The following is a 12,741-nucleotide window of genomic DNA, read 5'->3' on the forward strand; positions in this document are numbered from 1 at the left end:
CCGTCTGAACACTCGCCTTCTTCTCAAGGGTGGGCACGCCGACTGGCACCTGTGGATCCTCCCACCCCTTCTGTGAAAAAGTATGTGCCCCCTTTGTAAGAGTAGAGAATGGTAGGCAGAGATTTGAAAATCAGGTCTTTTTTTTTTTTTTAATTCAAGGAATTCACCCTCCTGTCAGCCGTGTGAAAAAGTAATTGCCCCCATCGTTTCAGCACCTATCGGAGCAAATTGTCACAACTCAAGTCTTCCTCTGCCGTAGTTCGATGTTCGTCTTTCCCATCGCCGCCGGTGAGCTTCAAGTCTGGACTTTGAGGGGGCCGCTGCTCCCCCCCACCTGAGCTGCTGACCTTCTTTGGTCGCATCACCCAGTGAGGCTTCAGTGAGTCTGATCACATGACCAGTGAGTGGGTGTGGGCTGGTCAGACGCTGAGAACATTCCAGTTAAGTGCAGTCACTGGGGGTCTTCCCAAGCATCCCCAGCACATCACAGCGGCACCCCCTGGTCTGCTAGTAGGTCTGATGGTGAGTGGGCTGCCTGTCTTCCAGAGTTTGTCTTTTGGCCTCATCTCCCAAAGAGGCCTGGGGTTGTTGGGGGTCTTTGGAATTTGACAGATCAGTCGAGGAATTTTAGGACCAAATTGGATAACGGAGAACCACAGTCAACACGGAAGGCCATTTCTGCTGCGTTACCCAATGCCCTCTGTGCCCCCTTAGTCACTCATGCAACATGGCTGACCAGAGTTCATCGTTAGTTCAACTCGGGTTACCACCGCTCAGGATTTGTAAACGAGGAAGATCGCGTCCCACACTGGCGTCTTCATAACAAAACACACAGGATGGTGCCGCTCGCCCACACTGGACATGGGCACATCGGTGGGCGCGGGATGAGGACGTGACCTCCACCTCAGACTGGCGTTTACACACAGAGGAGACGGCGGATTGTTTTGTTTGGGCTGCTGAGGGGTAACACACGAGACTAAGGGGGCACACTGGGAGTCACGGCTGTGCAGGTACAGGGACACAAGGCGTGTGACTGGGCAGTGGGGGAAGACCACCCGCTCGGGACGGATGAAACGTCAAACCTGTAAGCGTCGTCCCCTTTCGTTTTGTGAATGTCGGTGGTCTTTCCTGAAGACGTTCCTTGTAATGTCCAGTAAGTACGTTTGGGATCCAAGGCCTTAAGGTGCCAGGATATCCAGTGTTTGCTCAGTCAGCCACCATAGACGCCATATGCTCGGCTGCGACTCCATTTTGTTTCCTCTCTCCGCGTCACTATGGTATTTGCCGTTTCCTTGGTAACAGTTCCCAGAATTCACTGCTGCACACTCATATGAGAGGTCATCCTCGGCGAGGGTGGGTATGCGAGTTTGACGCCTAAACTCTCGTCCTGCTGTGGGAATCGACTGTGCTTGGTGCTTTACAATCAAATATGAGGGGGGTGGGGGGCTAATGTGGTGGGATTCTTGGAAGAGTTGCCGTTTTTGAAGGGACTGGGAATTGTACACTTCACCAGAATATTCTTAAGGAGAAGCTGGGGTGTCATTGGGCTGTGTGCCACCTAAACGCCCAAAGCAGCTCTGCAGCAGAGTGGGGGGCTTGGAAGATTTGGGGGCGGCCCCCTCAATGTCCTGACCTGACTGACAGCCCCCCCAGTAAGGCGGCCGGCACTCACTGAATGTGAAGAAATTCATCAACGGCTCGGTGAGATCAAAGCAGAGAGCGCTGAGTCGAGTTTCTGGCTGCTGCGACCGGGCACTGAAACAAAGGGGGGCAATTACTTTTTCACAGGGGGTCGAGAGTGCTGGTCAGACTTCTTCCTTGGATTAAAGAGATTCAGAAACTGCGTCGAGTTCCCCCTCACTCGAGGACATCACAAAGGGGCACCTACTCTTTCACAGCAGGACCGGTAGGTGCCAGCCTGTGCCGCTGTAGTTCTTGGTGCCAATGCAGGGTGGCACAAGCGCGCGCAGTAAAGAAAGCAGACGTGCAGCGGCTCCCGACTGTGAACTCAGCTTTTATTGGGAATAGAAGTGTCACTGTACACGCGCCATGCTGACACACATTAGGCATCATAGAGACCACACGTCACAAGGCCATCGAGGAAGAGCCCGCGCGGGGGGTGGCGATCACGTAAAACGACAGGGCGACCTCGCCCACCGTGCTACACGCTCGGCCCAGCAGGTTCAGGGTTTGCCTCCTTTTCATCCTACGAGCTGACTTGGGGGGCTCCAGTGAGAGGGTCCAGTGTCGGGTGGGTCCTTGCAGGCTTTGCCCCCTTGACTGAGTACACGTGGAGCGACCGAGAGGGGAGGCGATGACGTTTAAGGCCACAGGCAGCACAGAGTGGGAACTTCGTGAATGAGACTGGGGGGTCTCACCTGGAAATATCTAGAAATTCCGACAATAAATCATTATGGATGAGTGAAACTGTACATGTGTCAATTTATTAGGACTATAAACAAGATGGCGCCCACGGCACAGATGAACTGGCCTCCTTGCCCCCTTCATTCTGGGGTCAAGCAGCATTGGCATAGTGCAGCAAGAGAAGCGCAGTGCCAGCCCGTCCTGGCGCCGTGTGCCACTGTCCTGGCGCCTCGCGTTTGGCAGTCTGTACCAGTAGGAGTCTAAAATTGAGAATGGTCCATCTCGTCGAGCCAGGAGGCCGGGCTGGTGGGAAAGTCCGGGTAGCCCGTGCTGCTGCCCGTCGACAGGTCAGAGGTCGGGCCCCCCGCCATGGCCCGCAGAGCCTGGCTCACCCCCTGACCGCCTTGTGCAATGATGCTGTCCATGGAGAAGCCCAGGCTGTTAAGAAGCGGGGTGTGGGCCGGGAGGGAGCCGATGGAGGAGGGCGACTGGGGACACCCCCCATACGGGCTGCCAGCTCGCAGGTCGTGGTAGGGCTGCCCTGAAGCGTCCATTGGAAAGCTGCCATTCAGTAGGCCGCCGGCGCCCACGTCTCCGCTGTTCCCGTAGATGCTGTTGGCGTGGCTCAGGTCAGACAGGATTTGGTCTTCTGTGGGAAACAGGAGAGAAAGAAGAAAGCAGTGAGTAGGCGGGCGTTTGGTGCCCACTAATTATTGTGGCACGACGGGACCATGTTGGCGAGGTTAACTCAGAGGCTTAGGGGGTCAAAGCCCTGGGCACAGGGCAGGGTGCCATCACATACACAGCCCACTTGTGTGTGAAGATGGGGGGAGGGGCACATGAAGATGCAAACTCCTCATGATGGACGTGACTAAGCAGGGGAATCAAATCAAATATGATGGCAGTGCCAGTGCTGCCCAATACATCACATCCTTAAAACGACTTGGGCCATAGGGGGGGCAGCAGTGAGCACGAGACACAGCAGCCCCACACAGAAGGAGCTCAGAGTTGGCAGACGGGCACCTAAGCTGCACACCTTTGGAGTGCGAGGGCATGAGGAGAACATGCAAAAGCAGGAACCGGGCACAGACCTGACCCCCTGAGGCAGCAATGCTGACCATTGTGCCACCCACAAGCCAAACAGGGCAATGCAGGGTGAAACACTCTCCTCCAGGGCTAAACCCACTTTGGGCCAATCAGCTTACAGCATTAGGAATGAGCGAAAGCGCCGGGTGGGCACACACCCTCTCCCTGTTCACACATGCAGACCCCCCACCAAGTGCCCCCTGGCATCAACGAACCTCTGAAGCTGAGCTCGCTGTCACTCAGCCCCCCATCCTCGGCTGAGCTCTCTTTCTCATGCTTGTTCCCGCCGCGGTTCCTCTTGACGTTCTTGTAAAACTGACCCCAGCGGTGACGTCCCGCGTCCTTTTTCAGACGCTTCTCTTTGGCCCGCCGATTTTGAAACCAAACCTGAATGGCGGGAGGAGGAAGAGGAAGAATCGTGAGAGTTGGAGTCACAGGTGGCACTTCAAGGGTGACGCATTTCATTTAGACAGAAATTTGTCCCCCAGGAGGACATTTGTGCCAAGACCATTGGGGGGGCTTACCTGCACGACCCTCATGTCCAAGCCCGTTTCCGAGGACAGCTGCTCCCGAACGTGCCGCGCTGGCTTGGGCGAGTTCTTGTAGGCGTTCTTCAGGGTCTCCAGCTGCTTGGCGGTGATTGTCGTCCGAGGCCTCTTGGCGCCAGCCTCTGAATCGTCTGAAAGAGAAAGTGGGCTTCTTACTGGGGTCTTTACACCCCACGCTGGTGTCCCGTCCAGACAAGGTGGTCCTTCAGTATCTCGTATATCTCCGACTATCTAAGGCGTAAGGTGGGCAGCCGAGTGTCTGAGCTGTAGGGGCATTCATGTTGTAGTGCTTCACATTGGTGTTGGGAGAGAGACCCCCGAAAATTAAATCTGCTGGTGTCACCCTGGTGGGCTCTGAACTCTCAAATTGTGTGTCGTTACGGGGAGTGTGGAGCTCAGACTTGGGGGCACCCCCACGTGCAAGTGACTTGTAACTACAACTACAAGGGGGTCCCGTTACCTAGGGGGCACTCTGTCCGTCTTGCTACCTTTCAGTAACAGGTGATAAGGGTCATTCTGATCATTGGGTGCGGCCCCTCATTACCCATCTGGCTTATCCAAACCACATGCCCACCACAGGGTCTCTGGAGGGTGGCATTCAAGCCCGTTCCCCACATGAGGACGTCTCTATGTTTACGACCGGTCACTTGAGATGGACCACCTTCTGCCACCCTGCTAGGTTGCCTTTCTGCCAGGATGCCCCCCATCCCCCCCAAACTCGACTCCTTGTTTTTTATTGGTGGGCACGACAGGAAATGTCAGAAGGACATACCGTTCTGTTTAGCCGTCTCGTAGTCTTCTTTGCACACCAGCCGCCCGTCCTCCATGAGATAAAACTCGTCACCCGTGGCCAGCTGGCGGCTGCACATGACGCATGCGAAGCAGTGCAGATGGTAGACAAAGTCCTGGGCTTTCCGGACCACCTGTGTGGGGGGGATGCCCTGCTGACAGGAGGCACACTTGGTGCCAAAGCGTCTGAAAGAAAGAGAAGAGGAGGTCCGTCATGGAGGGCACACAAAGCCGAGAAAACCCCCACCCTTTGAGCAGGTGGCACTACCTCAGTTAAAGGTCTTCAGTGGTCCTCGGAGCCCCGTGACACCTCACCTCGTGTCCACTGTAATGTTCTCATTTTTTTTTTACTCTATGGCAAATAAAACATGGCGGGCAGCATCAGCTGACTAGCAGACCAGGAAAAGCTCCCTGCCCAACAATTCAGGGTCCTGGGTGGGCACCCGACATGATGCCAGGCCAATGTAGGGTGCACACACCCCCACATGTCAAAGATGTAGGAAGAGAAACCCACAGAGACCTTAATGCTGGAGCACCATGGGAGCTAAAGTTCAGTTGACCGTGCTGTGAAAAAGTATTTGCCCCCCTTCCTAATCTCCTTTGTGTTTCTACACAATGAGGGGCCTCAAGGCCTTTAAACACAATGCAAAAAAAAACCCACGAGAACAGGGGCGAGCCCACAGTACACAATATTTACATTTCGGAAGTTATCCGACGCTTTTACCACACGAGTGAAAAAGTAATTGCCCCCCAGTTTCAACCCTTGGCTGCAGCCCCTTTAGCATTGGTAACAAGTGCTCCCTCCAGTTGGATCGCCCGCCCTTCTTTACTCCGGTCGGGACACACTGGTATGGTGGGGAGCGTCCGCTGCTCGTCTCTTTGGGGTTGCAGATTTGCCTGTCTGTTTTGGCTCCTTGTCCTGCTCTATAACCCAATGGCGCTTCAGCTTCAGGTCACATGACAGATGCTCCTTAAGAATATTCTGGTAAGGCCCACAACTCTTTCAAAGCACCCCCACCACCATGTTTTATAGTAGGTGGGACGCGTCATGGTGGGCTGCGTGTTTTCTACTTTTGACTCGCTGGTCTTTACTCCCAAAACCCACGGACACCAGCCGGGTGTTAGTCTTGGATGGCAGCTTTCTGCCTTTGCTGCTCTTCCATCATCCCTCTTGGAACATTCTGGAAAAATACACAAGTCCTGGTTCGCTTCCATCAGGGCAAGACCTCCAAAGCGGCCACAGCTCATCACGTCAGAACCCCCCAACCCCCCGAGTGACGCAGAGAAGGGTTTGGGGATCACCCAGGGGGACGTCACCCCCGGACTGGGGGGCTTCTGCCTTTCTAGTCTCCCGTTTTTCCTCATCATGGAGTCTTCAACACTCACTGACCTTAGCCGAGGCTGGAGGGGCCTGCAGGCTCTTTGGATGTTCTTCTGGGGTCCTCTTGAGTGAATTGTCACTGTGCCCCCGGGGGACATTTTAGGCAGATTCTCTGCAGTGCCCGATGTCCTCCATTTTGTGACAGTGGCCGTCACCATGGTGTGCTGGCATCCCACAGCCTTTGACTTGGGTTTGTCACCCTGACTGGCGTGTTTGTTCCTCTGACCTCCAGCCTGGTGTCTTGTAGTGACCACCTCACTGTCACCGAGAGGGTCAGTATGGTGTCATTATTTACTCATCTGGTTGATGCTAAGCCCCCTTAATCCCAAGCTGGGTGGTGAACACAGAAAGACTTTGCTGTCACCACACGCGGCTCTGTAATCCTGTGAAGCTCCAAAGACCACCAAAGGCACCAGGGAGTTACTTGACACAATAAGATGAGCACAGCAAGCAGAACCCAATTGCAACGTCAAAGAACGGAGCAGAAGGGCGAAAGTCCGGAAATCACAGAACAACAGTAAAGACCACCTGATCAAAGGTCCTCACAGCACACAGTCAGGGGTCTCAGGGGCCACAAGACTCCCAAGCCATGGGAGACACCGCGGATTTAAAGGGAGGAGGGCGGAGACTGGCAGGTGGCTCCGCCTCATGAGGGGGGACCACCCACAAGAAGACACGGACCATCACACAGGCACAGAAAATACACAAAAGTAACACAACATAAAAAAATTAAAAAGGACATAAAAACAGCCCGGGGGGACACTCAGTGACCAGATTAGCGTCGCCAGCCCACCTGACCTGCAGGTCTTTGGATGGAAACCCAAGTTCACAGGTGCCCCCCGACTCGTATCTCAACAGTCTCTGCAGGTGACGTGACTTGCTTGGGGGTCACACGTTGGTGTCAGCAGTGGGATTTGAAGTCCTGTATGGTGAGGTTTACACGCAAATTGTCATTTAACTTTGGTCAGCTGGTTGAGGGAGTAACAAAGGGGGCATTTACCTTTTCACAGGGGATAACTTTACTGCTTAAATGTTTTAAGTGGTGGTCTGGGTTTGGTTCCCGATGTCTAATGTCACGTTTTCTCCAAAGGTCTGAAGCCATTCTTTGTGACAAAGTTGCATAAACACAGGACATCAGGACAAATACTTTTTCACAGCCCCATCTGTAGCTCCTTTCCATTCTCGACTCACTCGGCCCACCTCACCTTGGCAAGCCGGCTGCCATGGCTGTTAGCGCTGCTACTTCACAGAGTCACGGGTTAAAAGGCCACCCCTGCCCTCCTATACTATGAAGTGGGTGACTGTGGGCACCTGTGCCCTACCATGGACTGGCAACCCCACCCCGAGATGACCCCTGAGCGAGTGTGATGAGGGATGGTGGCCTCCCACCGCCATTTCACCTCGCATCTTTCCTCAGACCCAACCAACTCCCCCCCCGCTAACTCCATTTTGTCACCAGGGCAGAGCCTGGTGGTCTGAAGTGACTGGTGGGGGGCAGGGGGTGGTGGCGGTGGTGGTCTCGGATTGAGTAAAGCGCACCGCTCTGCCTTTTCAGTCAGTGACAGGCGAGACGACACCACGAGAGAGCGAGCGGCCCGTCCTCCCCTGGGCCCCCTAACCAGGTTAGCCTCGGCTCTGCCAGTCGCCCGCCTTTTCAAGCTTTTGACATTCAAGTCCCAAACGCGATTTGCCCGCAGCGCGGCCGATGCTGATTGGGATAAAAGTCAAAGCTAATTTGCTTCTTGCGCGCCACCGGAGTCCGATGGAAGTGCAGCTGCAGGTCGGGGAGCCCAGTGGGCCCGCCGGGCGCCACCTTTATCTGGCACATTAGTCGGCCAGCGCTTCAGATGGCGTTTAGCCGAGCGGAGCGGCTCACTAATGGAGATAAATAAGCAGGCGACGGCGGCGTTTAAAAGCCGTTTAGGAATCGATAGAAAGCCAACAGGGAGCCTCGCTGGCGTTGGGGGGTCTGTGCCTGGCATTGGGCTGAGGCCTGCTAACCGGGGGGTGCAGCTCACAGACTGGCACGGCCCTGGTAGACTCGTTGAAGAGGAAGTACTGGCAAGTTGGGCTCACAGAACAAAGCCCGGGCAGGAGGTCATTGTGACGACGGTGAAAGGCGCTATATAATAGAGAAGGAGCCACTAGAAATGACACCCCAGCCTGAGCAGCAGAGCGTTACGCCAATCATTCACTTGTTGCTGATTATGCCGTCATTAAAGGCTCTCCAGCCGAAGCAAACCCGGGTGGCACAGAAACCCAGTGCCAGGGGGCCCACACCGCTGCCTTGGAGCTTCACAGAGTCGAGTCGAGCCTTCAAATTCTTGTCCCTGTCACCCTGCGTGTGTCTGTGTTGTAAGTGACAACTGTAAATTGTCTTGGTGTGAACAAGTGTGCCCTGCATTGGACTGGAAACATGCCCAGTGGTCCAGGGGGCCTCAATTACACTGGCACCTGGCTCCACTCAATGCAGTGCCCGTGTCAGACGTCCACAAAAGCTCATTGTGTTCTCAAACTCCACCAGAGTGCCCCCGGATACTGAAGTGCCAAGATGCCTGGCACCTCCAAATGCATACAAATAAACATTTGAATTTGTTTTGTTGGCAGTAAGGAGACCTGCCCGCCTTCATAAGATGATCTGAGAGACGGCGGGCGCAGATAGATAAGAAAATCAATAGCTTCGATCGCAGCCTAAGAGCTGGCAGGGAATTAGGGAGGGCACCTCTCAGAGTGGGGGGGATGGGGGGATAGAGCGGGCACCTTTACACCGAGGTCCAGGGGGTCCGGGTGGGCTCTGTGAGGGAAAAGAGAAAGAGAGAGAACAGAAAATAATCAGGAAAAGGAGGGAAAGGCAAAGAGAAACGTGAGACAGGAAAAAGAAAAAAGGAGAAGCAAAGGAACTCGAGCTCAAGGGGCGGGGCCAAAAGAGATGGGAAGAAGGGAGGAGGAAGGATCAAAGGGAAATAAAAAATGGAAAACAACAATGGGGCACAGAGAGGAAAACCAAACGTGGAAGTGAAAGGAAAACAAAGCAACTGAGGAGAAAAACAAGAGAGAGAGAGAGAGAGAGAGGACTACAAAATAAAAAAGAAAGGGAAGAGGGGAGGAGTAAAGGGACAAAGGAAATAACATGAGAGCAGAGAGAGGAGAAAAGAAAGGCAAAACAGAAGGGAAGAGGGACGTGACGAAGAAAAATGAGAAATGAATCACAAGGAAAGAGGGAGAGTTAAAGGGACATAAAAGAGAACTGCAGTAGGAATGAAACAAATGAGAGGGGGAAAAACTAAAGAACAGAAGAGGGACGAATAAAAGGACATTAAGGACAATGACCTCAAAGGATCATAAAAATCCTGAAAAAAGAAAATAAAACAAATTGTCAAGGTGGGAATGAGGGAGGAGTAAAGGGAGACGAATAAAAAAAGTGTTTCAACACGTTAAATGGAGGAGGATGAAGAGAAATGTTGGCCGAGTGCTGAGATGGCAGGCCTGGCAGGTTGTTGATCCAGCGTATTTAGTTCGAATGTCCAGCTGGACGTCACCCGCGTGGCGTTTGTGCGGCCATCACATGGCGTTTGCGTGTGGATTGTCCTCTCACATCCTGAAGGCGCACTGCCAGAGTTAACTGGCACTAAGATCGGTCCTTTTGCACAGATGCCAATGCAGAGCTCATCATGCCCAGCGTTGCTTTTACGTCCCTTTGGTTTCCAGCGTTTACACCAAAAATCCCAGCTGGTGTGTAAAAATTGGAATCGGGTCACAAAGTGGGGCGTTGTGCTGGATTAGCGGGCAAGGGAGGTCTGTCTGTCTGCGCTGCCATCTGCTTTGGTTTCCCCTTTTGGTTATTCAGCCCAACTGGTGTGGTCTGGGAATAGTGGGGGTGGGGGCATCTATGGACACCTAGTACCCACCCCAGTTCCCCTGATCTTTGAACTTTTCCATACCAAAGGTTTTTGTTTGATGCTCTGTAGACGGTTTCACCAAATAACCAAATCTGCAAAGCCACTGTGGGCAACATCTGGGCGGGTGATTCAAGCTAAACAGGTCAGGTCTGTGGTGTGCCAGTGCTGCCCACTGCTGCTCGGTCCGTCCAGCCAGCCAGCCATTTTCATTACCCCCTTACCCAGAGGAGGTGTTGGAGCCCACCCCAGCAAACATTGGATCAACAGCTGCTCAGGGTGCCAGTCCCTCATAGGGCAGACACACACACACACACACACACGAGGGCCCCCTTCACCCAACCAGCACATCCCATTTTGAGACCCATATGGCAGTAGTGAGCACAGTGGTCTCCAGAAGACAAGCCGTCAGCGAGGGTTCTAAGAGGGGCTTAAGGTGGTACCCTGCAAGAAGCTGGCAGGCGTGGTGCCTGGCATGACAGGGGTGGCACAGGGGCACCAATGCCAAGAGAGCAGTGAATAAACAGAAAGGAGGAGTGAGCCGTGCCAGCATATGCTCCACTCGGGCAAACTCCTGAACAATCGGAGATAAAATCTGTTTGTGCCCGCGGCGGCGACGACGACAGCTGTGCGCTAAACTGCAGGGGTGATTAAAGATTTAGGGATTTTATTTATTATTATTTTTAGTCCAATTTGGCTTTAAAATGTAATCTTCACTGGATTGGGGTCAACTGCAAGGTTAAATCTTCCCTGAATTTGTGGACTTTATCGTGGGGGGCACTGTGGGGGGGCGGTGACGCTATTAATTCAAAAAAAAAAAAAAAAAGGCCCAATGCCAAATGACTCCAATAAAACTAAGGGGGCTGCAGACAAGGCACTCTGGGGTCCTGGGGAACAACAGAGGATGGAAGAACTGAAGGAGCAAAAAGCAAACTGGAGAAATGAGGAGGGTGAAACAGCAGACCAAGTGGGTTGTGGGGGTCCGGGGGGGGGCAACAGGTGACCCAAGGCAGGGGAAGGTCACAGAAGACAAATAAAAATCACAAGGTCTTTGAGGGGGCACAAACCCACCGGTTACGGGGGACTAAAAGTACTGTTCTCTGTCTTTAGGGGGGCACCAACCCCAATCACAGCGTGCCAAAGAACATCACTGATCGTCAAGGGGGATCGATTGTGGTGGTCCTTAAGTACTTGGCTTCGTCTTCAAGGGGGAAGGTCACTAAAGTAGAGCAGAGCACTTAGTCTTTGCCCCCCGTGCTCCATAGTTAAGAGGGACCCCCACTAACTAGCCTGCCGACTCAGTACATTGCCGTGTGTTCCTTTTATTGCGTTTGTCGTCTCCGTGATGCCCTTTTGTTGTGCCATCATGTTGCTGTTGCCAGCTGCCTGTCACATGATAAACTATCAGGCTGGGGTCTCCTAGGACCCCAGGTACACAGGCTGGTCATCGCACGCACACACACAGAGGCTCCAGCCGTCTCCAGTCCCACTCAATCCACACTTTCAGAGCTCTGTTCATGCACTCAAGGCGCTATATAGTACGTCAGACGTGAGGGTCACACTGGTGGGCTGCTCTGTAATGCGTTGGAATCAACTGTCCATGTTGGGGGCACTCGGACAGCAGCATGATCTGTTCCCCCTAGTGGTCTGCGTGTTCTCCTGTGGTCGGTGTGCCTACACGGTTAGCTGGCACTTTCAAGCTTGGTTTATGATTGAGTGGACTCGCGATGAAGGGTGTGCCACCCTGTCCAAGTTTGGACCCTTACTTGCACCTGAGGCAACCGGGATTATCTCCGCCTTCCTCTAACCCAGAACTGGTTCAAGCTGGTTTGAGAGAGAGAGAGAACTCCACAGGGCTGGGAATGGGCAGAGAGGGTAGTGGCACCCAATGATGAAGGTCAACCAAACTGACAAAAACCACAAAGGAAGCAGGGCAGCAAAAGCGGGGGTGATGGTAGGAGGGCATCTTTAGATGAAGTCCATCAGGAATAATGAGAGGTGGGCACCTTGAACCTGCCAACGTTTCAATAGCATACATGGTGGGAGGCGCTGTATACATTGAGGATTGACCAGCGACGATGAGGAGTGGCACACTTATAAGTCTGTGAAAAACACCTAAACCCCCCCCCCAAATTGCATGCCTAGTGGCTTCTGCCAGTAGAGGAATTATGTGTCACTGGAATGTGACAGATGCAAAGGCTGAAATGAACCACCAATGCATGACCACCTGGGCTTTGATTCGCCGGTCACCACGTGGGCACCTTGGAAGCAAGAGTGGAGTGAAGGGTGAAGCAGTGTGGTCAGTAAGCTGCTCGTATTGTTAGATGTGACCACCTTGGACAGGAGGCTGGCACCTTAGAATCTGTGGACTACCACCATCACCCTAATGGCCCACCAGGGGTGGGCACCCTTCACAGAAAGTCAAAGACCAGACTGTCACGGCGGATGCCAACTGAGGGCGACATGACGGCCGTACTCACTTGAAGAAGTCCTCCTTGCAGTAGACATTGCCCGCCCGGGAGAAGCACTTGTCGGCCAGCAGCACTTGGCAGTCGGCACACTTGAGGCACTTGGTGTGCCAGTGTCGGTCCAGCACCTTCAGAATGAACTTGTCCAGGATGTGCTGACTGCAGCCGGCGCACTGGGGGATTTCTGTGGGAAGAAAACACAGATGGCA

At 53.6% G+C, this 12,741-nt stretch overlaps 1 protein-coding gene across 1 annotated transcript; it reads right to left on the minus strand.

Moving 5' to 3' along the window:
* Positions 1 to 1,983: 1,983 nt before the first annotated feature.
* Positions 1,984 to 12,741, minus strand: lhx4 (LIM homeobox 4; the record flags this gene model as incomplete). The annotated part of the gene is made up of 5 exons (XM_039767318.1): positions 1,984 to 3,013; positions 3,666 to 3,837; positions 3,975 to 4,129; positions 4,771 to 4,973; positions 12,545 to 12,741. Coding segments are annotated over 5 exons (1,116 nt in total), but the record flags the coding sequence as incomplete, so codon positions are not given.

Source organism: Polypterus senegalus, chromosome 10, assembly GCF_016835505.1.
Source record: "Polypterus senegalus isolate Bchr_013 chromosome 10, ASM1683550v1, whole genome shotgun sequence".
Lineage (NCBI taxonomy): Eukaryota > Metazoa > Chordata > Cladistia > Polypteriformes > Polypteridae > Polypterus > Polypterus senegalus.